This window comes from Saimiri boliviensis, chromosome 4 (genome assembly GCF_048565385.1).
Source record: "Saimiri boliviensis isolate mSaiBol1 chromosome 4, mSaiBol1.pri, whole genome shotgun sequence".
Lineage (NCBI taxonomy): Eukaryota > Metazoa > Chordata > Mammalia > Primates > Cebidae > Saimiri > Saimiri boliviensis.
The window spans coordinates 126591642-126616986 of NC_133452.1; the positions used below are offsets into that span (position 1 = coordinate 126591642).

At 37.5% G+C, this 25345-nt stretch overlaps 1 protein-coding gene across 28 annotated transcripts in view; it reads left to right on the forward strand.

The window, feature by feature from the left end:
* DST (dystonin) overlaps positions 1-25345 on the forward strand; it is a 498104-nt gene that overhangs the window by 351967 nt on the left and 120792 nt on the right. For 19 of the 28 annotated variants that reach the window (XM_074398139.1, XM_074398145.1, XM_074398141.1 and 16 more), the window contains 12 exons: positions 116-265; positions 440-655; positions 1132-1281; positions 3225-3458; positions 4678-4830; positions 6213-6446; positions 6928-7194; positions 10376-10921; positions 11932-12108; positions 18901-19024; positions 23932-24140; positions 24755-25072. In XM_074398139.1, the coding sequence (XP_074254240.1) occupies positions 116-265; positions 440-655; positions 1132-1281; positions 3225-3458; positions 4678-4830; positions 6213-6446; positions 6928-7194; positions 10376-10921; positions 11932-12108; positions 18901-19024; positions 23932-24140; positions 24755-25072 (2778 nt within the window). The remainder of the gene's footprint in view (positions 1-115; positions 266-439; positions 656-1131; positions 1282-3224; positions 3459-4677; positions 4831-6212; positions 6447-6927; positions 7195-10375; positions 10922-11931; positions 12109-18900; positions 19025-23931; positions 24141-24754; positions 25073-25345) is intronic. The other 9 variants (XM_074398159.1, XM_074398156.1, XM_074398157.1 and 6 more) reach the window with 1 other exon arrangement.

The following is a 25345-nucleotide window of genomic DNA, read 5'->3' on the forward strand; positions in this document are numbered from 1 at the left end:
GCTTACACATTTTATACAGAAATAACTGCATGAACCATTGGGGAATAATCCTATACGTTTGTTTTTAAAATCTGTGTAAAGTTTATTGAGTTAAAATGTCCAAATTTGTTTTTAGTTTTCCAATGAATTACAGCAGTGTTTACAGCACACTGAAAAAATGCTTGAGTATTTGACATTGCTTCAAGATATGCAACCCCCCTTAGACAACCAGGAATCTCTGGATAACAATCTGGAAGCTCTGAAGAATCAACTTAGACAGTTGGAGGTAAGAATTGTCAACTGCCTGTTTATGGATGGTAGTCAACTGCTGCATGATTGGGGAAAAGAAGCAGAGCACTTTTATGTTTCATGTTTATATTTGTGTTTTTCACTAAGTAGTCAGTAGATCCGGAATATACTGTATTTCTTTGCAGGCATTTGAATTTGGATTTCTTTGCAGGCATTTGAATTTGGATTGGCTCCAATTGCTGTTATTTTAAGAAAAGATATGAAGTTGGCAGAAGAATTTTTAAAGTCTCTTCCCAGTGACTTTCCCAGAGGACATCTTGAAGAATTGAGTAGAAGCCACCAAAGTTTGCAGACCGCCTTCTCTTCCCTCAGCAATGTGTCTTCTGAAAGAATGAAACAAATCATGCTTGCGATTGACTCTGAAATGGTAGGCATAAAATGTCAAAATTTTGATGTATGAAGAAAATTTTTTTGAGGATTTAGTCATAAGATATAGTATTTTATTTTTAGAGTGTTAAACCATTAAACTAGACTCTTTTTTTTTTTTTTTTTTTGAGACAGAGTCTGGCTCTGTCACCAGGCTGGAGTGCAGTGGTGCAATCTTGGCTCACGACAGCCTCTGCCTCCTGGGTTCAGGTGATTCTTCCGCCTTAGCCTCCCGAGTAGCTGGGACCACAGGGACGTGCCCCCATGCCCGGCTAATTTTTTTGTATTTTTAGTAGAGATAGGGTTTCACCGTATTGGCCAGGATCATCTCTATCTCTTGACCTCATGATCCGCCCGCCTCAGCCTCCCAAAGTGCTGGGATTACAGGCGTGAGCCACTGCGCCTGGCCCAGACTCATTATTTTTAGGAATTTGACACTTTTGGGAAAGACAACTGACTGTACAATTTTTTTTCTAGTCTAAACTGGCAGTTTCCCATGAAGAATATTTGCATAAACTTAAGTCATTCTCAGATTGGATATCAGAGAAGAGCAAATCTGTGAAGGATATTGAGATTGTGAATGTTCAAGATTCTGAACATGTAAAGAAACATTTGGAGTTTCTCAAGGCAAGTATCAAAAAAAGATGACAAAGTATATTTTAAAACCTGTGGCTTTAATGTAACAAGTGTTTAGAAAATATGACTTTGCTAAGGCTATAAAGGATTATTTCCTTTCTTTGTCTCTAGAGATTTTTTTTTTAAATTGTGTCTTAACTTTTTTTGACTGTACTTTGGGCTCTGGGGTACATGTGCACATCCTGTATCCTGCAGGATTGTTGCATAGGTACATACATGCCATGGTGGTTTGCTGTCTTCATCCCCCCACACCCTGTTGCCTACATCAGGCATTTCTCCCAGTGCTATCCCTTCCCATCCTCCCCACCTCCACCCCCCGAACCGCTGTCTCTCCCCTCCCCTCCCTCCTACCTAGCCCAGTAAGTGTTGTCCTCTTCCCTGTGCCCATGTGTTCTCATTGTTCATCACCCACCTATGAGTGAAAACATGCAGTGTTTGGTTTTCCGTTCTTGTGTCAGTTTACTGAGAATGATGGTTTCTAGATTCATCCATAGAGATTTTTTTTTCATAGTTGACACAACGATAAAATAATCACAACTTTAAGGGTACCATTCTGATGCTATCCCAAATGCCTTATCAAACTCTTCTTGTTTTTTTTTTTGAGGCGGAGTTTCGCTCTTGTTACCCAGGCTGGAGTGCAATGGCGCGATCTCGGCTCACCGCCACCTCCACCTCCTGGGTTCAGGCAATTCTCCTGCCTCAGCCTCCTGAGTAGCTGGGATTACAGGCACGTGCCACCATGCCCAGCTAATTTTTTTTGTATTTTTAGTAGAGACGGGGTTTCGCCACGTTGATCAGGATGGTCTCGATCTCTTGACCTCGTGATCCACCCGCCTCGGCCTCCCAAAGTGCTGGGATTACAGGCTTGAGCCACCGCGCCTGGCTCAAACTCTTATACCACTCACATCAGTTGATTTATTTACACATTTATTTATAAATGTAAATATAAATATAAATGATTTATTTATACATTTATTTATGTATTAGTCACATAAGTATATAATAGCATAAATTAGCCATATGAAAATCCTCATGTAAATAGATAATAATATATGTAGTACAGTCATGCATCACTTAATGATGAAGATACATTCTGAGAAATGCACTGTTAGGTGATGTTGTGTTTTGCAAACAACAAAGAATAAACTTACACAGACCTAGATGGTATCCCTTATACACACCTAGGCTCTATGATACACCTGTTGCTCCTAGGCTACAAATTGGACAGCATGTTACTGTACTGACTACTGTAGGCATTTGTAACATAGTGGTAAGTATTTGTGTAACTAAACATAGAAAAAGTACGGGAAAAACACGGCATTGTAATCTTATGGGGCCATCGCTGTATATGTGACCTGTCGTATGTGGCTTATGACTTCCACGTTAGTCCCTTTTGGCATGCTTTTTTTCTTTTCTTCCCCCCAAGTTCTTAATTTGAACAGCATTCCTCATGAACAATAATTAGGCTCCTGGCCTGAGAGTCAGAAAACTGAAATTCTGGTGTATTTCATTCATACTTCAAATCCCCCATAGTCTTATTTGTATGTTACCACAATTACACGGATGTTTTAAATGTTGGCAGGTAATATTTTAAGGTAGATATTTCTCTTCAGTGTGCTAAATATACCTAAGTTAGGCCTTTGCCTTTTGTCAGAGTTACATTTTAAGTTCAATGTGACAGGTAAAGATAAAATATTTTTAGAGGGGTTATTTATCTTTTTATATAATACTAACTACCGTGGTATTTAAATAATTAATTTATCATGTATCACTAGATGATAAATAGATTTTTGATGAATAGTAAACAAATTCCATAAAACTTTCAGTCCCTGATATAAGAAGTGCACTTTTAAAATATAGATAAATGTTATTATTAATATAAATTTTATGATGGCTTAGCTCTCCATTGGTAACTTGTACTACTCTTTTCACAGAATGTGTTGAAAGACCTTGGACATACCAAAATGCAGCTGGAGACTACTGCCTTTGATGTGCAGTTCTTCATTTCTGAATATGCACAGGATCTGTCTCCCAACCAAAGCAAACAACTGCTGAGGCTCTTAAATACAACTCAGAAGGGTTTTCTTGATGTACAGGAATCAGTAACTACCCAGTTGGAACATTTAGAGACTCAGTTACATCTAGAACAAGATCTTGATGATCAGAAGGTTTGCCTTTCTTTGTGGAGTTGGCATTCTTTGTTTTTAGTGTGAAACCATAATGTAGATACCCAAGGAGTATAGTGTGACAGGAAAAATGTTCTTGAAAGGCATTAATGAATAAGATACAGTGTACATACAAATCCTACAGTGTATAACAATATTGTTTTCATTAATGATGCTATAATTTAATTGATTTTAATTTCTGTGACTCTCAGAAATATTTACTTCAAGTGAGAGTCTTGATTGCCCCCTCCCCCATAAGACTAGGATATTTAAATGCACTCAGAAATGCATTGAAGAACATGTGGCTAAAGAAGGTTAAGAGTTTCGTTTTCCTCTGGGAAGCAGTACACCACAGCTATTCAGAACATGGGCTCTGGAGCTAGACTGCCTGAGTTCACATCCCAGCTGTACTACTCTCTCATTCTGTGGACTAGGGCAAGTCACTTAACCTCAGTTTAATCATTGCTAGATTGGAAATAACAATAGTGCTTACCTGCTAGTGTCATGAGCATTGATAAGAAAAATGTATATAAAACACTTAGTACCTTGCCTAGCACATGTTAGGCTCTTAGTAAACGTGATTTATGGCTATAAGATGAATAATTAGTGTATGTATAGCAGGAAAATGAAAGGTGTGAGTAATTAGTGTTGACTTCTTAATCTTTAAGAAGAATTAATGAATTATATGAGTGCTATATGTAATAGCAATAATGAGTGAAGAGGTGAGAATGCACTTAGACATAGTGATTAAGTAAAAATATTGCATGCAATGTTTCTTTTATTATTTCTTGAAGCACCAGACATTGTCTCTAGCATCATAACCTATATACACATATCAAATATGTTAACCTACAAATCACAACTAACTTCTCTTTTGATGTCCTTTTGCAGAATTAATTCTGTGTGTCGCAGGTTTCAAGAGTTTAAGAAAATGGGATGTTTCTTCCTGTTGGTCAGAAGTTCCATCTCTTACAAATATGCATGGCCAGCATTCTGTTGAGCAGTTTCATCTAAACGTGGTTACTTTCTTTGTATATGGGATATGCTCATATGTTCTGTCTCACCTTGCTCAGTTTGTACCCTACTGCTATCATGTTTACAGCATACTTATAAAAGCTTATTAGATGAAACTTGGAAAATGTGTTCTAATAAGGAGCTATCGCAATAGCGATTTTGCGACCACCACACATTTTTAAGATGTTTTGGATTTTCTTCACTTTAGATTGTGGCAGAGCGTCAGCAGGAGTATAAAGAGAAGCTTCAAGGGATATGTGATCTTCTTACCCAAACTGAAAACCGCCTGATTGGTCACCAAGAAGCCTTCATGATTGGTGATGGCACAGTTGAGTTAAAGAAATACCAGTCTAAGCAAGAGGTAGAATTTGATTTTCTATCAGCAGCTCTATGTTGATGTTAGGCTCGATTAGTATCATTTGGAAATCAGTGAGGATTATTGAAAAATATCAATAATTTTAGCTTTTTAGAAGCAAGGCATACCCAGATACCTTGGGCTTGAGCTTTAAACTGTATACTAAAAATTAAATTTCCAGCTTCAAGCAAGCTAGATAACTTTTTTGACTTTTTTTTTTTTGGTAAGAGATATTAAGTGGAGGAAATATTAAAGGGGGTTTGATAATGAAAATGCCTGTGTGATGAATTACAATTTGGATCCCTTTAAGGCCAACCTACTTATGACTTGCAAATCAGAGGAAATAGCAATCAGTTTGGGTTCTTTTTTTTTTTTTTTTAGCTCCTTCTTACTCCATCTTTTCTTGCAATTTGTTCCTTTTTACTGCAGGAAAGGGAAAAAATAAAAGTAACAACAGATAAATATATCCTTATTTTGGTGTCATGAGAGAGAACATTGTCATTGTAACTAGACAGCTCTTGGTTCAGATTCCAGACTTTATACATTGTTAGCTTTATAACAATCTCTCAGAGCCTCAGTTTCTTCATAGGTCATACTTTCTTTGTTACATTATTATAAATGTTAAGTATTGTGTGTTAAGTCGCACTAGCACAGTGACGATCACATAGTAATGGCTCAATTAATAGGATTTCTTTCATTCAAATACTTCTCAGACAAATTTGAAGAGGATTAAAGTATGGAAAAAACAATATTAAAACTCAAACAGTGTAATATAGAAAATGAAAGCTCATGATAAAAGAGAAAAAAAAGAGGAAAAACTACATGGAGAAATCTAGATAAGAGAAAAACCATACCTACTGAGGAGAGATCTTAATCTTGAGCTACCTCGCAGCCAGGCAAAGAAGCAAACATTACATGTTATAGAGTCTGGTGTTTAGAAAAAGAAAGTATCTTAGTTCACTAGGAAAATTATTTCACTTTTATCCTGAGCAGTAAACACATACTTAAAAATAAAAGTTTAGGAGCTGTAAATATTACATGTATTTACAAGTGTTTGTACATGTGCCCATATAATACACAAAAATTTGGTGCGTGCAAATTTGTATAGATTATATACTGAATAGTTACATGTTTTCAGTGTTTCACAGACTGCATTCTTTCATTAAACATGAAAATCCATGCTTTTCTTTAATAGTGTTTGAGTTTCAAATTATATTAAGTATTGTGATTAAAATAAATCAACTCAAATTAACATATTGAATATGTGTAATCAAACCACATCTACTAGACTCTGTCTGTGCTTACCCTGTCTTTTAGAATTACAGCTCTGGAAGAGCTAAATAGATAATAATTTAATAAAATACATTTTTTTCCTTTTGTGTTACAAGGAATTACAGAAAGATATGGAAGGAAGTGCACAGGCATTGGCAGAAGTAGTGAAAAACACAGAGAACTTCTTAAAAGAGAATGGTGAAAAGCTGTCACGGGAAGATAAGGCTTTGATTGAACAGAAACTGAATGAAGCCAAGATGAAGTGTGAACAACTTAATTTAAAAGCAGAACAGTCCAAAAAGGAGCTGGATAAAGTTGTGACAACAGCAATCAAGGAAGAAACTGAAAAGGTCCTTATTCAAATATATGGTGCACTATTCCTGTATCAAAAATCATTAGCTTAACAGCTACTTGATTTATTATTAAGAGATACCCGGTGGTAGTAAGTAAGGATTATCACTAAGGACTATTGTAGGATTCTGGGTTTCCAGGTACATAACTGACCAAATACTACAAAAGTTTTGAAGAGTTGGCTTTGCGTATCTTTTTCTTAATATTTGAGTGAGATTATGAAACTTCCTCTCTGTGAAATGTGTGATCACTTGTCAATTATAGTTAAAATTTTGGAATGTATTTTTAAGAACAATGAAAACTTGAAAGTAACTGCCTGTTGCTCTAAAGTTTAATTTCAGTATGTTAAGTTTTCAGTGTGTATTGGTTTTTAGTACCCTCATTTTAATTTAAAATGATCTAAGTGTTTACTTTTGGAATGTCTTAAAACTATGCCTTGACCCACGTTCTGAATTCCTCCTGTGACCTTTCCCTGCCCAGGTTGCAGCAGTAAAACAGCTGGAAGAGAGCAAAACCAAAATAGAAAACCTTTTGGACTGGTTGTCAAATGTTGACAAAGACTCAGAAAGGGCAGGGACAAAACACAAACAGATAATTGAGCAGAATGGGACCCATTTTCGAGAAGGTGATGGCAAGTCAGCAGTTGGAGAAGAAGATGAATTTAATGGTAACCTGTTGGAGACTGATGTTGATGGGCAAGTTGGAACTACCCAGGAGAATCTGAATCAGCAATATCAGAAAGTTAAGGTGTGTTGTTGTAAAATCGTTCAGTTCTGTGTCCGGGTCGGTAGAGAGAAAAATAACCTAGCACGTGAGTTCTTTTCAAACCTTAAAGAAGAAAGAGGTTTTTTTCCTCCTTTAATCATATCGAATAGAAATTATTATGAGAGTTCTAAGCAAGTCAAAAATAATGAGAAATAATTTGTTAGGCATTCTCCATCTATGTGAAGTAGAATTATTACAAAGATTTAATAAAAATAATAGTTAACATTTATGGAACAGTTAAAGTGGGCACTCAGAAAGTTCTTTCCATTTTAACTCTTCATTTTCCCAGTTACTCTTTGGGGTTTTTATTTTCATTTTACAGATGAGGAAACTGTAACTGACAGTATTAAAGTAGCTTTCTCAAGTTACGCATCTAGAAAGCGCTGGAATCTGGATTTCAAACTAGGCCATATGCTCACTCTGCTAAATTTGAATCTGTTCTAAGAGAACACCTTTTTTTGAGACAAGGTCTCACCCTGTTCCCTAGGTTAGAGTACAAACATGGCTCACTGCAGCCTCAGACTCCCTGGCCCAATTGATCCTCCCACCTCAGCCTCCTGAGTAGCCGGGGCTCCAGATTTATGCTGCCATGTCTGGCTAATTTTTGTATTTTTTTGTAGTGATAGGTCTGATTATGTTGCCCAGGCTGTTTGCAAAGCTCAGGGCTCAAGCAATCTGCCTCCGTCCTCCCAAAGTGCTACGATTACAGGCATGAGCTACTGTGCCTGGCTGAAATTGAGCTCACTTAAGTTCTTTCTGAGCTCAGGTCATCTATTCAGTTAAGGCTATTGCTGAAAAGAGATATAAAAGCGCTTCTACAAATTTACTGCATGATATAAATTAAAGCTAACGTTAGTGCTACTATAGAAGCAGAGGTGACTTCTGTAGAACCATTTTTAAAGTGTCAGTGATTTTATTTCAATATTTGGCTTTTGACAGTTAGAGGAGTGGACATCAGAAACTTTTTCAGGTCTATATATTTTCCTCCCACTCTTTGTCTTTGGAATCTTTGGAATAGGATACTCCCTAAGGAGTATCTTATATCTTCTGTAAGAACCTCATAAGGTTGTCATAGAAAATACAAATTAAACCAGAAGAAGAATGAGAGTATTTACTGTTCCCAATTTTAAGGGGCTGTTATAGGACCTTATTATGAAAAATAAGGTATCAAAATGAAAATTCTAGTGAATTCCTAAAGGAACATTATGAGTCAGTTACAAAGAAATCAGGAAAGGTTATTAAGTTGACCAAGGTAGTCAAAAACACCAGTGGGCAGATTTAAATATAAAGATGTCACACAGGAATGCCGTTGGTTTTAGGCACAGCATGCTGTTTTCCATCTGATCATTTTACCTCAAAGAATATGGGACTCTGTGCTTTAGAAAGTCAGTCTGGTAGTGTGGAGAGAGGGCCAAAGGGCCTGAGCCAGAAACTTCTAGCTTTCAGTAGTTGTCCCACAGGTCCTGGGCCAAGTCAGCCTGAGACTCCTCACCTGTAGGAGGAAAGGGATGGATCTGATCATTTACATGGTGTTCTATATGTCTGTCCATCCTATTTTGTGCAAAGCCCTTCTGGGCGGTAGCATATTAATGTGTTTCAAATACCAAAACACAGTCTATGGGAAGTTATTTAGTAAAAAATATTTACCATGTGCCCACAAGGTGGCAGGCATTGTTATAGACAGTGAGGATGCTGGTGTTAATGAGCCAGTTCTGCGCTAATTATGGCTGCCCCATAGCAGTACTTCTAAAGAAGTCTGTTTAACAGCATAGAGTTATTTTCACTCAGCCCCTGTGTGCCAGAACTGTTGTAGGTACTTGGGATTTCACAGTGAGCAAAATAAATTCTCTGTGCTTGCCTTGCACACTAGGGAGTGAGAATGTTACAGCAGAAATGAACTAAGTTATATGGTATGTTAGAAGTCAGTGAGTGCTAAGGCAGAAGAGGAGTTAGGTAAGGGTGGTGGAGTGTGGGGTGGGGGACCTGTTTTCAGCATTTGGAGAGGACTCAGTGGAGACGGGCACAATTAACCAAGAAGAAATCTGATGAAAGAGCTGTAGCTAGACAAAGAACAAGAGGAGGAAAAGATCCTCAAGTGTTTACGGTGGTGGGGAGGATGGAGGTAAGTGTGGGAGCAGCAAAGAATCTGGAGGGAATAAAAAGAGCCCTCCGGTAATGAGACCTTGGGACCGGGTTGTTGGGCTCCATGTAAGCTGTTATAAGAAATGTGGGAAATTGCTCAGAAGTATTAGTATCCTTTTTGCCACACTTGTATGGCATATTGGGGTGAATGGAAGAAGATGCTTATGGCTGGAGGGACAGGGACTCTACCTCCCTGATGCCACCCTGCTGCCCTAAAGACCGCAGGAATCAGTAGCTCTGTACACCTGTGACCTGCCTGCAGCACACCTGCCTGGGAGCCCTGCCTTCCTGCCGTTAGTGGATTTGAATTTCTGGCGCTAAGTCATCTCTGCAGGAAGTGCTCTACGTATGTGATCTCCTGTACTCCTTAACAGCAAACCTGTGATGTGTAGGAGTTATTGTCTCCATTTTCACATGCAGGAAACTGAGGCCCAGTGAAGCTGAGTAGCTCTAGGATTCTCTTTACTGTATCTGTTTCTTTAATGTCTGTTGGCCTTTTCTGAATGTACAATGTTCTTGCCCAGTTATTTTTGAAATGTTTTTAAAGCTTAAAGTTACAGATTCTTTTTCCCTATTCAAAAGTGTTTCCAGGATCATTTTGTAATAAAAAATGTTGTACTTATTTGCTCCCAAATTAGGTAAAGACATTCTTTTTTGAGTAGTTGTGAGAAAGCAGTAAATCAAATGAGATCAGATTATAGACACTTCTTGGTTAGAGTTGGAATAGAAATTTGTTACATTTTCCCAAACTTCCAAAAAATGGTGTCTGTCCTATCTGATTAAGTACATAGACAAGATTGGAAATTTTCTTTAAAATAAGATTAGTGTGCTCCAAATGCCTTGCTATTCTGAAATTCACCCATTAAAGGGAGGATGGTGTAACTTGAAATGGGGAATGAGAAGCAAGTTGTAGCCCTGCAGATCATTGAAACCTGTCAGTCCTGAGGTGGCAAGGAGCTCTCTGCAGCCTTGGTGTAACCTGTTACTGCCTGAAGATTATGACCAATTTGTTTTCACACAGGCCCAACACGAGGAGATCATCTCTCAGCACCAAGCAGTCATCATAGCCACTCAGTCCGCACAAGTGCTGCTTGAGAAACAGGGTCAGTATCTCTCTCCTGAAGAAAAAGAGAAACTGCAAAAGAACATGAAGGAACTGAAAGCACACTATGAAACTGCACTGGCTGAGTCAGAGAAGAAAATGAAGTTAACTCACTCTCTGCAGGAAGAATTAGAGAAGTTCGATGCTGACTATCATGAGTTTGAGCACTGGCTACAGCAGTCAGAACAAGAACTTGAAAACCTGGAGGCAGGTGCAGATGACTTCAGTGGTTTAATGACCAAACTGAAGAGGCAGAAGAGTTTCTCAGAAGATGTTATTTCTCACAAAGGTGACTTGAGATACATCACAATTTCTGGGAACAGAGTGTTAGAAGCTGCCAAATCTTGCAGCAAGAGAGATGGTAGCAAGGTTGACAAGGACAGTATTGACACTTCTGCAACCCACAGAGAAGTGCAGCGCAAGTTGGATCATGCTACTGATCGGTTCAGGTCTCTCTACTCTAAGGTACTGTTATTTTGGTTTTTTAAGAAGATGGTAAATCTGTGATTATACTTTTCACTTGGTCCTCTTTTGTTTTGGAACAAGAGACAAGAAACCTAAAATATAAAACAGGAAGGAAAGGTAGTTTTAGCCTACTTCTCTCTATCTTAACTAACCTGCTTTACTTCCGAACAATGTATTTAAAGATTAGAAACTTAAAATTACTTTAGTTTTGAGAGCATGATTTCCAGAAGGCTCAGCTCCCAAGTGCTCTAATATCCAATGTGACCACCAGATGGCGGTTGTGCATTGACTGTAAGTAGAAACAGATGCTTGCGGCCTCCCAAGCTTGGGAACTGATTTCATCTCAGATTATCCTCTTCACAAATACTGCAGGTGTTTGTCTAATATATTTGACGAGTATATTATTTTAATACTTAATGAATAACAGATTGTTTTGCTTCTTTTAATTCTGTGGTCAAGCAAAAAGGTTTTGTTTTTTTGAAAAAAATCTAAGAAAATATTTCCTGGTTTGTAATATAATCCAAACAGACTTGCCAAGTTGCATAAATGATTTAAAGACCATCATTGGTTCTTGGACTTTGCTCCATTCTAATATAGACTCTTTGTCTTCCTTTTGGTAATTAATCTTGTGCGACATATAGAAATAATTTATTAAGCACCTTTAAAACTCTTTCATCAAATCCATGTCTATACACATGATGTATCAAAATCTCCTTCCTCTGATGATTGATATGTTTATTCTTCATTCTACATTAAGACTCAGCTATTGTAAATATGTTTTTGAATTGATATAAATCCAGGACTGTCTATTTTATGGTTGCTTCTTGATTCTTAGAGGGTGCCTCTTCATATAAAGGAAAAAATCTTAGTCCTACAAAGTTTTTTTAACTTTGGTAAAAATCTGTTTTTTTTTTTTTCCAGGGTACATATTTTGTAGGTCCTAAGATTATTTGATGCATGTGAAAATAATGGGTTTTAATCTCCTACTCCTTTTCTCTTTTGATTTTTAGTGCAGTGTTCTTGGAAATAATCTTAAAGATCTGGTGGATAAATACCAACACTATGAAGATGCTTCATGTGGACTTCTTTCTGGACTCCAGGCATGTGAGGCCACTGCTAACAAACACTTATCTGAACCTATTGCAGTGGACCCCAAAAATCTACAAAGACAGTTAGAGGAGACCAAGGTAAAAAGAGAGACAAAGATTCAAGTCTCCAGTAGTCTTACTGCAAGTCTTCCAATTTCCCACACTTTTGTGATAGTTTCAGCTAAGAGAGAGGAACAAATGGTGTGAAAAGTATACTTCTCCCTCCAGAGGGAGTTATGACTCTTATTTCTCCATAATACATTCATTTTTTTCACTGATTTTTTTTTTTTTTTTTTTTTTTTTTTTTTTTTTTTTTTTTTGAGATGGAGTCTCACTCCATTGCATGAGCTGGAATGCAATGGCCTGATCTTGGCGCACTGCAACCTCCGCCTCCTGGGTTCAAGTAATTTTCCTGCCTCAGCCTCCCAAATGTCTGGGACTGCAGGTGCCTGCAACCGCAGCTGCCTTATTTTTTGTATTTTTAGTTAGAAATGGGGTTTCGCCATGTTGGCCAGGCTGGTTTTGGACTCCTGACCTCAGGTGATCCACCTGCCTTGGCCTTCCAAAGTGCTGGGATTACAGGTGTGAGCCACCACACCCGACCTTCCTCATGTTTTTTTTTGTTAACAGAATGGACATTACTGTTACAGCTTGTGACTTGCATTCCAGTGCCTCCACTCCCCAAACAAAACTCATTGTTGTCCTGGCCACTTATTTATCTTTGTACTTACTTACCTTGTTCATTATTTTTTTCCTCCATTAGAATTAAGCTCCACAAGAACAGGTGTTTTTGTCTGTTTCATTCATTGCTGTATTCCCAGCACCTAGAATATTACCTGGCTCAAAGCCGGTGCTCAATAAATATTTGTTAAAGAGTAGAGAGGTAGAAGGGAAGAAGGGATGCTACTGTCACATTCAGTGGTTCTAAGGACCAGGTTTTGGGTTCTCATTGAATATTTACATGATTCACAGAGATAAACTTCAATAATTACTCAGCACAGTTCTCAAAAAGTCCACCTGCTCTTACAGAAAGATAGACTCGTCAAAACTGCATAACTGTGGGACTCTCAGTCATACTCACACTGGCAGAGAGTCTTTAATCTATTTTTAAAATCTGAAACATATTTTAAAATTCTAAAGTAAGGGATGAGAACTTATAAAATATTTTCTCATTATTCAGTGCGACTGGTAATTTTGAGTTTAGAAGTTTCATTTCATCAGTCTGTTCTGTGATTTGATTTAGCAGGTGAATAATAGTAGGTTGTTGCTGCCATAGCTGGAAAATAAACACAGGATTGCCGGTTAGACAGCTATCTCTCAGAATTTAATTGCATATTATTTACAGTCAAAAATTGTCACTGTGCTGTTGACAAGGGAAACAGGTACCCTGATGAGCAAGCTTAAAATTAGTTATTGCCTGAGATCGACAACTTCTGGAAAGCTAAGGAAAGCTAAGTCATACCTGGGTGAAATGTGGCAGGTTAATGTCAGGCAGAGAGAAGGCCTATAAAGGGGTGGGAAGCATAGGATGAGAGCCAGGAAGGTGACAGTCAGGAGATAAGGAGGTGGAGGTACTGCTTCTTTCCCAGGCTGAAGAGTTGATCCAGCCCTTCACTGGACACCAGGGAGATGCCATGGGCCAGGTCAGCATCCGCAGGTCCATGCGGCCTCCCCAGGGATTGTATCGTTTTTCCAATCTGCATTTTCAGTTCTATTTTTTTTTTTCTTGCTCTTTTCCACAGGGACAAGAACAGATCTATTTTAATTGAGTTTTCAGTTCCCAATTTATTATATATTCAAGGACAAGATATGTGGTGGGGCAGAGGAGTTACTGTGACATTGAGGTCATTATTTTAGTAGGAAATGCAAATCATTTAAAATAATTATTGATTGAATATATATCATTTAATTAGGAAGTTAGTTATTTTAAGTATAGAAAATACGTAAAATAGAAATAACACATTTTAAGTTAGATCTATATTAGTAAACAGATTATATTCCATGTAAGAATAATTTTATATAACTAAAGCAAAAAAAGAAAAACCCAAAAGAATGCATTGTTCTTTTAATTAAACAGATACATGGATAAATTTTAAAATGAAAAAACTATTTGATAATTGCTGCAGAAGAAGACTCTTTTAGTCTTAAGGCAGTCAAAGAAATATGAAAAGGAAAGAGAAATCTCTAAGGAGAATGAGTTCTAATTAAGTCATAGCATAATTTTAAAAATTAAATATACAATTAAAATTGTTGCTGGTAATGTACATATTTTTCTCTCAGAAGATTTCAGAATGTATCAAGGATAAATTTTTATGAGAATTAGGTAGTTTCCATTTCTCTTATGTTTATTAACATTTTACAATTACTTTTAACTATAATATAAACCCATGAGACTACTACAAAAAAATTAGTCTTTCTATGTTTAATATACTTTCTTCTACTTATATTCTGTTGTATCATAGATGTAATTTGGGGGCACCCAATTCGTTCATTTCATTTGAAATATTTTTGGCCAATAGCATGTTGTTATCAGCATTATTATTCGAAGAACTGTTAACTGTGTTGTCAACAGTCTGATGCTACTAGGCCATAATAAGATCCCCTTCCAGGGAAATTAGTGGATAAAACAAGATTTTAGCCCCGGAAGAGGTGTAGAAAACAGGATTTGGTGACCAGTCTCAAGTCCTGGATTTGGAACCCAGCAATGGGGCCAGATAACATGGACTGCCAGTGTCAGCATTCCAGACTTGCACAGATCTCTGGGGTGATGTTAAGTCAGGAAACTTTTATGAATTGGACAAAGGCCCGTAAGTTTATAGACTTCTCTGTCTTCTGGTTCCTACTGGTATTCTCTTGTCACAGATCCTTCTTTCATGTTTTAAGTTCCTTGAAATCCACTCAGAACAATATAAGGTACCCGTTTGAATATTGGGATGAACAATTTTGTTCCAAAATAGCAGTATAAACAACTATTATTGTTAAATTAGGACCTCGATACATGCTAGGAATTAAAAATGATTACCTCTAGAATATAATTGTCGAGATTAAAGGCATAGGGTTGTTTTGACAAGAAGAGGTAAAGAAGACATGCTTCTTTTATAATTCACTTCTAAGTTTTAAGCTGGTAGACAGGGCCATCTTTGGTATTAGATATTTTAATAGTAGAACCATGATCACTTCTACATTATTTATTCATTCAGTAAACATTTGTATGCTGGGTTTTATGAAGGCACAAAGATGTTAAAACCCTGTCCTGGCCCTTAGTAAACTCATACTCTAAAAAAAAATTTTCAGAGGGTACTCTTTACTTATTTCATCTCCTAAATAACCATGTTGTGTGAATAAGCCATCCCTGTGGTCTAGAATTCAGTCTGGTCGCAGGTAAAAAGTTCTTGTCTTGAGGAATTTTTTATACTTTCTGTAACTAAACTGCTAGGAGAATTTTTCAAACAGGTCCACTCTGATGAAGATTCTTCGGCATCTTGAAACAACTATAGGTTCTGCTATTCTAGATCCCATGTCAGTCATGGTTTGGTGGGCCTTTTGACATACACACAGTATGCTTATATGTCATCTCAGTTTCTTGGATTATGAAGATTATTTGAGGAAATTTTTTGCCATTAGCTTTAGGCATTTCAATATTGATAATAAATAATGATGAAATAGAAGATAACCTTTTTTTTTTTTTAGAAGAGAACCTTTTTAGATCTTACACCTGATATGTTCATTTATTTACATAGTTGCTCATTTATTCTAGAAAAAAATTTTATGGAGCCTGTTATGTGTCAGGCACTGATCTAGGCACTACTAATAGAAAGCTGAAAGGGATGACTTCTTAGTTCTCGAGAAGGCACAGATGAATCCAATAATAGTCACAGGGTATTTACGGGAGTTCCTGTGGGGTATACTTACCAAAGCTAAGAGTGAAGAGAGACTTAGGGAAGGTTTCCCAGCTGAGTATTAAAGGGTGAATAGCGGCCAGGTTCGGGATGATGGACGTAGGTTGCACAAAAAAGCTGATATGTAGAGATGCTAAGACATTGGGTTCAGCATGAATAAACAGGTAAGGAATAGCTGTACTGGAAGTTTCTGGAACAGAAAGTTGAGATTGAAGATAGAATTAGGGAATAGATTTCATTGGACCTTTTATAGCATGCTCAAGTCTTGGCCTTTATTGTGAAGGGAGACTACCAAGAAATTTTTAACGGGGGTTATATTTGGCTGTTCTTGTGTTGCTATAAAGAAATACTTGAAACTGGGTAACTTATAAGGAAAGAGATTTAGTTGACTCATGATTCTACAGGCTCTACAAGGGTGGCACTGACCTAGCTCAGCTTGTGAGGAGGCCTCAAGGAGCTTTTACTCATGGAGCAAGGCAATGCAGGAACAGGCCTGTGCCATGGCAAAAGCAGAAGCAAGTAAGCCAGAGAGAGAAGTGGGGGAGGGAGGGAGAGAGGGAGAGAGAGAGAGAGAGGGAGAGGGAGAGAGAGGGAGAGGGAGAGGCGGGGCAGTGGGACGGTGGGGAAGTGCTACATACTTTTAAATGACCAGATCTTGCTAGAATTCACACGCTGTCTTAAGGACAGCACCAGGACAATGAGGCTAAACCATTCATGAGAAATCACCTCCTACCAGGTTCTACCTTGAACATTGAGGATTGCATTTCAACATGAGATTTGGGCAGGGACAAATATCCAAACTATATCAGGGTGATATATGGTCAGATATGTATTTTAGATAGAACACATTAGGAGCTATATTAGAGAAGTGATTGGAGGCCGAAACACAGGATGCTTTTTTTTTTAACAATCCAAGTGAGACATTATCCTGTAATGATCGAGAAATATGGAGCAAAAGTTGACTTTTAAAAAATATTAAGCAGGTAAAATTGTCGATTGATTTCTATGTGTGTAAAAAAGCTTTGAATGGTTGATTTGCAGGTGGAAAAGAAGCCTTAGGATGGAATCTAGGAGGAACTTCAGGTTTGCTGCTTGGGTAGTTAAGATATACCCCAGGAGAAAGTGTCAGTACAGGGAATGAGATGATGAGTTCAGATTTAGCTTTTCTGAGGTGGAGGTGACTGCATATACTCAGATGGAAATATTCAAGAGGCAGTTGGAAAGGTAGGCCCATGGCCAAGGATGAGTTCACATCTACAATTGGACATTTGGGGCTTTGAAATCCCAATACAAAAGAGCAGAAGAGGAGCCTGAGTCACTTAAGAGAAATTAAAGCCAGGCAGAGGCCTATGTGGCCAGGCAGCCCACATTTGCAGAGATCCGTCAGAGCTGTTAGAAGTGCAGGGCCAAACTTCTGGAAGACGTATCTATGGCTCCAGCTTCTACCTTTTTTTCCCCTCCTTCCCATTGTTGAGCCACATCTGTTCGCTCAGAGGTATGCAGGAACCTCCATTCATTAAATTCAAGGACTCATTAGTCTTTCAGTTTACATTATCCTTTCCAAAGCAATGGACACTGTTAATCTTTTCCACTTTCCTCTTCCTTTAATCTTGGGGGACAGAATTATTCTGGTCCATTTCCACCTCACCAATTAAATTTGTTTGTGTTTTTATTCTCCCCATCACTTATATGTAAATATTTTCCATGATTCTTTATAATCTCCTTCTCTGATATTGCTGTGCTTCCTCGTTTAGGAGTCACATGTGTCTTGACTTTCAGTTCTCTATGTCTATTTCCAGTTTGTATTCCAAGTCTCTACCATTTCCCATTTTGCTGTTTCTTTCTGTAGGAGGGTCCCAAAAGCACTCTGGACTCATGAATTCCAAAACAGGCATTCCTTTACTCTAAGCTTGCTCTCATTTTTGTTTATAGATACCACTTATTGGCTGAGAGTATTGGCTTATTCCTGTAATCTCAGCACTTTGGAAAAATCCATGCAGTGCTACAAATGTAGCCTTTCTATTGGACAGCCCTGAGCATATGAACCCCTTACCCAGAAGCCCTGCATAACTCTGCATTGGTATGGGATAAAGTATAAACTTCTTAGCCTGATGTATGAGGCCTTTCCAGGCCTGTTTCTGTTTACCCACCCATATGCATTGTCAAACTGGATGGGACTCTCCCCTGCTCCTGTGATTTTTCTGTCTTCGTGTTTGTGTCTTTGGTTTGTTCTGCAGGGAGTTGTTTTCCCAAATCCACACTCCTTCAGGGCCATCTCAGTGTGACTACCATTGAGGTGGCTCTCATTTCCCTCCCATTTTGTTTTGTTTTTTCCTGCCAAATTCCAGTAGCATTTTTTCATACTCACCTTTGGCATTTACCACTTTCTGTCTCAGACTATAAAATCCCTGAGTGTAAGCTTCGTGTTCGTTTTTATTTTTGTATGTTCACAAAATGTAGCAAGGCTTTTTTAATTTGTTAGATTTTCAGTAACTTTTATTGAATTAGCGGAAATAAAAATGACTCAGTATTGAGTCAGGATCTACTGATTTGGGCGAGCTAATTTATCTCTTTATCTGGAGTCAGAAATGGTCTCAGATGTTTTCTGTTGTTTGTTTTGGTTGTTGTTTGTTTTGGTAGTAGTTGAGGTATTATACAAAGCCTAGAAGTAGGGGTTAAGGGGTAACTCAGACTATAAAGTTAGCGGCTTGTATGATCAGGAACCAGCAAAATTATTATGAACATATATATATGTTCAAGGGTTTATTTCAAGACTTAATTTGTATTATCCAGACTGGCTCATGCTTTTGCTAATGCTACTTCATAACTGGCCTTATTCTAAGAACTCTGGAGTAAGCTGATGATGAAAGTTGATACAAAGAAAAGTTTATTCTGCCAATTTTACTTGATCTTATTACAGATTACTTTGTCCACATTAGAAATCTGTTATTTAGTTCTACTGAGTCTAATCGAAAAGCATGTAATCTTACAGGCTCTGCAAGGACAGATATCAAGCCAGCAGGTTGCTGTAGAGAAACTGAAAAAAACGGCTGAAGTACTTTTAGATGCCAGGGGATCTTTACTTCCAGCCAAGAATGATATCCAGAGAACACTTGGTAAGTTATTCATGTCCTTTCTTCCTGTCTCACAGGTAAATTCTAAAGAAAAGTATCCTAATAGGTATGGAAAAGAATGTTCACTAGTAGTAGATTGTGTTCTGTGTGTTCTTTCTCTGTGAAATGGTGTTCCTGAATCTGGGAAAAGGCGTGCCTTCTTTGGCAGGTATATTAGAATCTTAAGGGCAGGGGCTGTGTATCTTGAAAAGAGTATATTTAAATTTAAATTTGATATTTAGAAAAGGTAACAGAAACTCACTATGTAATGTCCACCACAGGAAGTAGAATGTCACAAAATTTTCTTGCTCGATGGGATTGGGCAGAGGTAGGCTTTCAACTGAAGACCAAAATAGACTCTCTGAGGATCTTTATCAATAGTGGGAACATGGGCTTAAGAGGTTGAGAGATATGCTTAATTTTATTTTTTTATTTTTAGAGACAGGGGTCACTCTATTGCACAGGCTGAGTGCAGGGGTGCAATCACATCTCACTGCATCCTTGACTTCCTGGGTTCAAGCAATCTTCCCCATCTCCGCTTCTGGAGAAGTGAGGATTATGGGGATGCTCTGTCATGCCCAGCTAATTTTTAGACATTTTTTTTGTGGATATGGGGTCTCACTGTGCTGTTCAGGTTAGTCTCTGACTCCTGGGCTTAAATGATCCTCTCAAAATGTTGAGATTACAGGTGTAAGCTTCTGTACCCATCCTGAGAGATGCGCTTTGAGAATTCTTCCCACTTCTCTGTGTTCTAGAAGTTTTTTAGTGGCCTGACTCAAATTGAGGGTTCCAGTTACCCAGTTATCTTTAGTGATTGTAGAAACTTGATGACAGGTATAGTGGTACTTTTGTGCCCGCATGTGTTAGGTTAATGTGTTTGTTGAGAAAAGAGCTATCGTGTATTATCTTTGTATCCACCTACAGTATTTAGTTTATGTGCAGTGGATTATCAATACATATTTTTTACTATCTTATATATGTATTTTTTGTTTTCACTGCTCTGCTTTTCATATTTAATGTTACTGTGTATTTCTGTGTGTGACTATGTGAAGTAAAAATATTCTACAACAGATGACTAGACATATGTTTTACCTTAAATGGAGCATGAATTAAAATATGAGTAGAAATTTTATTTGAGGAGAAGAATGGAACTTAGCTCTTTTAAGACCACTCTGTAGAAGGGAAACCCTGTCTTTCATTCTTACATATATCGAGATGTTTTTTATTATGTGCTCCTGTCAAAAATGATCTTTAGCGTGTATCTCCATATATGCAGATATATTTATAAGTCATATGAACATGTTACTATATTATTATATGTATTATAATTGCAAAATATAAAAGTATTGAGTTTTAAAGTATAAAATGAAAGTAGGAATGGAATTTCTAACATTTTGTTCCTCTGTCCCGGTGCAGCATCTTGTATATCCACATTAGATAAAATTGCTGTGAGGACTTAAGTATAAGCATATGAAGGAGAAAGAAAGACAATCTTATTTGTATTTCTGTTATTTGAAGAGGCATTTTGATAATTTTTTCCCATTGTTAAGTGTACATAGTTTCACGTTTGGTTGCTTAAAATTCATTTGTTACATTATTTTAAGACTAAAACCTCTGACATACTTTTCAAGGAATATGTGAAACTATTTAAAGTATAGAGGAGTTTCTCTTAATATCTTTCTGACTTCTAAGAAAACCAATGATTTAAAAAAATTCTTTTAGTAGATTTTTTTAACCTTTTTCTAAAATAACTTTTAGTTACTAAAATCAAGAATTTACTTCAGTGACAAGGTTTTATTACTAAGAGGTACAAACTAAACAGTGTTTTCATTAGGCTACGATATCAAAAATACCATCAGTTGGGTAGCTTAAACAACAGACATTTATTTCCCATAGTTCTGGAGGCTGGAAGTCTGCGATCAGGGCACCAGTATGGTCTGGTTCTGGTGAGGGCCCTTTTCCTGGCTTACAGATGGCCACTATCTTGCTGGTAGAGAGTGGTGGAGAGACATCATTTCTCTCCTGTTTGTTCTTCTAAGGGCGCTAATCCCATTCACAAGGGCCCTACCCTGATGACCTAATTACCTCCTTAGAGAGACAGAAAAAACCTGAGTGTTTTTGCTACTTTCACACACCATTAATCACCACACAGGACACTTCTGTGACCAGATCTGTGTGAATTTCTCCCCATACATCAAACAATTATCTAGCAGATACCAGCTGGATGTCCTAGAATTCAGTTTAACTCAATTCAATTCAGTTCAATTCAGTTCTGACACTGTCTACCTGGAATTAGCTTCGGACCCTACAGGTTAAGGGGTCAGTCTCATAATGCTGCCCCACTTCACATACCAATCACAGGTCCCAAATTGTGACCTGTATTTCGGACTGATCAGCTATAAATTGGGGTTCCCATGACACTCCTCAGGTTCTACTAATTTGCTAGAGTGACTTACAGAACTCAGAGAAAGACTTCACTTACATTTACCTGTGTATTGTAAATAATGTACAAAGGATACAGATGAACAGCCAGATGAAGGAGATACACAGGGTGAGGTATGGGAGAAGGGGAGCAGAACGTTATTCCCTCTGGGCATGCCTCCCCCAGGACTCCATGTATTCAGTTATCCAGAAACTCCCCAAACCAAACCTACTGGGTTTTGATGGCAGCTTCATTACATAGGCGTGACTGATGACATCATTGGCCATTGGTAGCAATTGAACCTTCAGCCCTGCTTTCCTCTTCAGAGGTTGAGGAGGTGACAGTTCCAACTGTCTAATCACATGGTTGGTTCCCTGGCAACATCTCCCACTCTCCCCTGCTTCCCTTACCCTAAGACTATCCAAGAGGCCACCAGGCATCACCTCATTCAAACAAAAGAGACCCTGCTCTCAGGAAATCCCAAGGGATTTAGGAGCTCTGTCATATACTCCTATCACTCAGGAAATCACGAAGGTCTTAGGAGCTCTGTGTCAGGAACTGGGGTCAATGACCAGATACCAGAGCAAGAGATTCTCCTAGTGTCTATATTACTGAGGAAATCATAAGGGTTTTAGGAACTCTTATGTCAAGAGCTATGGTCAGAGACCAAATATTTATTATTAGATGATAATATCACGTCTTCCAAAGGCCCCACCTCCAAACACCATCACACTGGGACTTAGGCTTCAGTATATGAATTTTAGGGGACAAAACCATTTAGTTTATAGCAAACAGTAACACTCAAATCTGTTAATTATATGAAAATAGCTGGCTTTCCTTGGGAAGTCACTTATTACGGCTGAACAGATCACTGATCCTACTTACCCTGTTGATGCACAGTTGCCCAATTGAGAAGTTGCTAACCTGCCAACCTCAAGCTGCCATTCAGATCTTGTGCTCTTGTGACTTTCCAAATTAGAGCTCATTCTTTTCCTTCAACTTGTATTTTAGAATCAGAGGGTACATATGCAGGTTTGTTACAAAGGTATATTATATGATGCTGAGGTTTGGCATGTGATTGAAACCATCACCCAGGCAATACGCATAGTCTCCAGTGGGCAGTTTTTCAGCCCTTACCCTCCCACCACTCTCCCCCAACTAGTAGTCCCCAGCGTCTATTGTTTAGAGCTTATTTTTGAGCTCACTGCCTGTTTCCTTTGCTGATAGCATTTTGGTGAATATGAAATGCTGTCTCCTTCTCCACTCAGTCTGCTGATGGGCTTCATTATGTTTTAGTAAGAGGAGCATGATTTTCTCTTTAAATCATCTACACGTCACCTCTCACTCCAGGGAAAATTTTCAAGCTGTTTTCTCATGATGTAGCATTAGAACAATTATATTGTTTTGTTGTATGAATTATGCTTCACGGGCCAAACACAAGTCTGTAAGAGATTTTATCTTATAGAGATGTTTCAGGACCCACAGCTTTCCTCTACTGAAGCTTTCTACAATGTATGAGACTAAAGAATTCAGATATAATTAAAACATTTTTAAAATTCTTGGATAGTAAGTGATAAATTCACCATTTAAAACACTGTTTTCCAGAGAGAAAGAGATGAATACATTAAAAACCATTGTTGTTTGAACTTTTCATTGGTCTACAATATAAAATGTAGGATGTTAAAATGTAGGACATTAGTCAAGTAAAAACTAGACCAGAAAGGGTTTTCTTTCTTTAGCATCTTATCTTTAGAATTGAAGGTAAAGTTTATCCTCATCTGAGATAGGTTCGCCTGTTAAGTTTAGTTTTCTCTTTTGTCTGCTGTTAAACTTTTAAATACAATTAGTTTGTATTTTATAAGCATAATCTCAACTTTAAGTAGATTTTCATTGTTGTCTATTTTCTCAGTTTATTTGCATCTGCCAGTTTCTCTACATTTGAGTGATTTGCTTCAGTTGGGAAGTATGACAAAAGCTTTGTGTGTGTATGAGGGAGGGAGAGAGAGTAATAATTTTTATATGTAAAATTTAATTCTTCATAAATGTTTTGTGACTATGTATTGTTTTGAGAATAGCTGCGTGTGACTCACATTTTTCCCTGTAAGTAATTATCAATAAGTATGGCTAATGTGAAATGTCAGATTGAGAACCAGTATTTATTTCAAAGATTTCCTGTTTGGACCACTCTTTCATCTCTCAGGGACAATTCAAATGTTTATGCATCCAAAAAAATCTCTTTTCAAATGCAGATGGGATATATATTAACTTTTTAAAAAACAATTTCAATTTTCATTTTCCATTGAACTCTCTTTTTTTCTTTGTATTTTAACATTTTAGGTGGTGTTCTGATTATGCATTAGGAATTTATCATTGAACTCATTTTTAAAATTCTTGTGTGGAAATTGTATGATTCACCTTCATGTGTTTTTGAAAAGGGATAGGGCAGAGAGAACTTTGTGGTTAATATTTCCTGATGTGTTTGGAGTAGATGACATTGTTGGAAGATATGAGGATCTGTCCAAGTCTGTTAATGACCGAAATGAAAAACTCCAGATAACCTTGACCCGTTCACTGAGTGTGCAGGATGGCTTGGATGAAATGCTGGACTGGATGGGAAGTGTGGAAAGTTCTCTAAAAGAACAAGGTCAAGTGCCCTTAAACTCTGCTGCTCTTCAGGATATCATCAGTAAAAACATTGTAAGTGACTTAAAAAAATTCCCACTTACAGTTTTTTTAAAAAACACTTCTACAAGCTCAAAATATAGTTAGATTTAAGATAAATTTAGGGATACAAAAAAGAGGCATTTGCTGAATATGGGTGTGGAAAGTAATGCTTGCACAAAATCAAGTGTGTAAAAGATTTTTTCTGGAAAGAAGTGTAGGAAGGGCTGTGTGTACTTTTTCTTGAATATTATTCATTATGGAGGGCTTATGCATACATTGAGTCTTATCTTGTTTATCATTGTTTCAGCCAGCTGCACATGAGGTTAATCAGATAAGTCTTGTCTAGTCTTTTAAGAATTAGGACCGTGGCTAATCCCCAGGCTCCATTAGATCGTAGGGGTTGCTGAATAGCAGCAGCCTCCTGCCTCATTTGAGCAACTAGCCAGCTGTTCTTCACTCTCCCTTGGAGAGATTTAAGATGGCATTTCTCAACGGACAGTTCAAACTTGTCATTCAGTTTCAACTGGTAACCTCTTTAGTCACAGGTTGTGCAAGCTTATATTGTTATGAATAGTCATTTAAAAAAATTCTGTCACATTATTTGTAAACGTCATTATAAAGCATATGCACTATTTGGTTTGTTTTAGATGTTGGAACAGGATATTGCAGGTCGTCAGAGCAGTATAAATGCCATGAATGAAAAAGTGAAGAAATTTATAGAAACAACAGATCCATCCACTGCATCCTCACTGCAAGCCAAAATGAAGGACTTGTCCTCTAGGTTTTCAGAGGCAAGTCATAAACACAAAGAAAAACTTGCCAAAATGGAGGAGCTAAAAACCAAAGTGGAACTGTTTGAGAACCTCTCAGAAAAGCTCCAAACATTTTTAGAAACAAAAACTCAGGCTCTTACTGAAGTAGATGTGCCAGGAAAAGATGTTACTGAATTGTCTCAGTATATGCAGGTATGTTTTCCTTACTATGCAGGAGGCTAATCTAGTAGATTAATAGTTAAAGAAAACTCATGTACTTATTGCCACAATTATAATTGGCAGTCATCATTTTAATTGCTTATGGGCTAGTAAAGATCTATGTTTTCCTCCTTTAAAAATCTCAAACCTCATCTTTTCCTTGAAGCCTTTGCTGATTGATTGGAAAGAAATACCATTCATCACACTTAAGATGATGGTGTAAGGACCATCTTACATACCAGAAGCCACAAAGAGACAAAATATAGA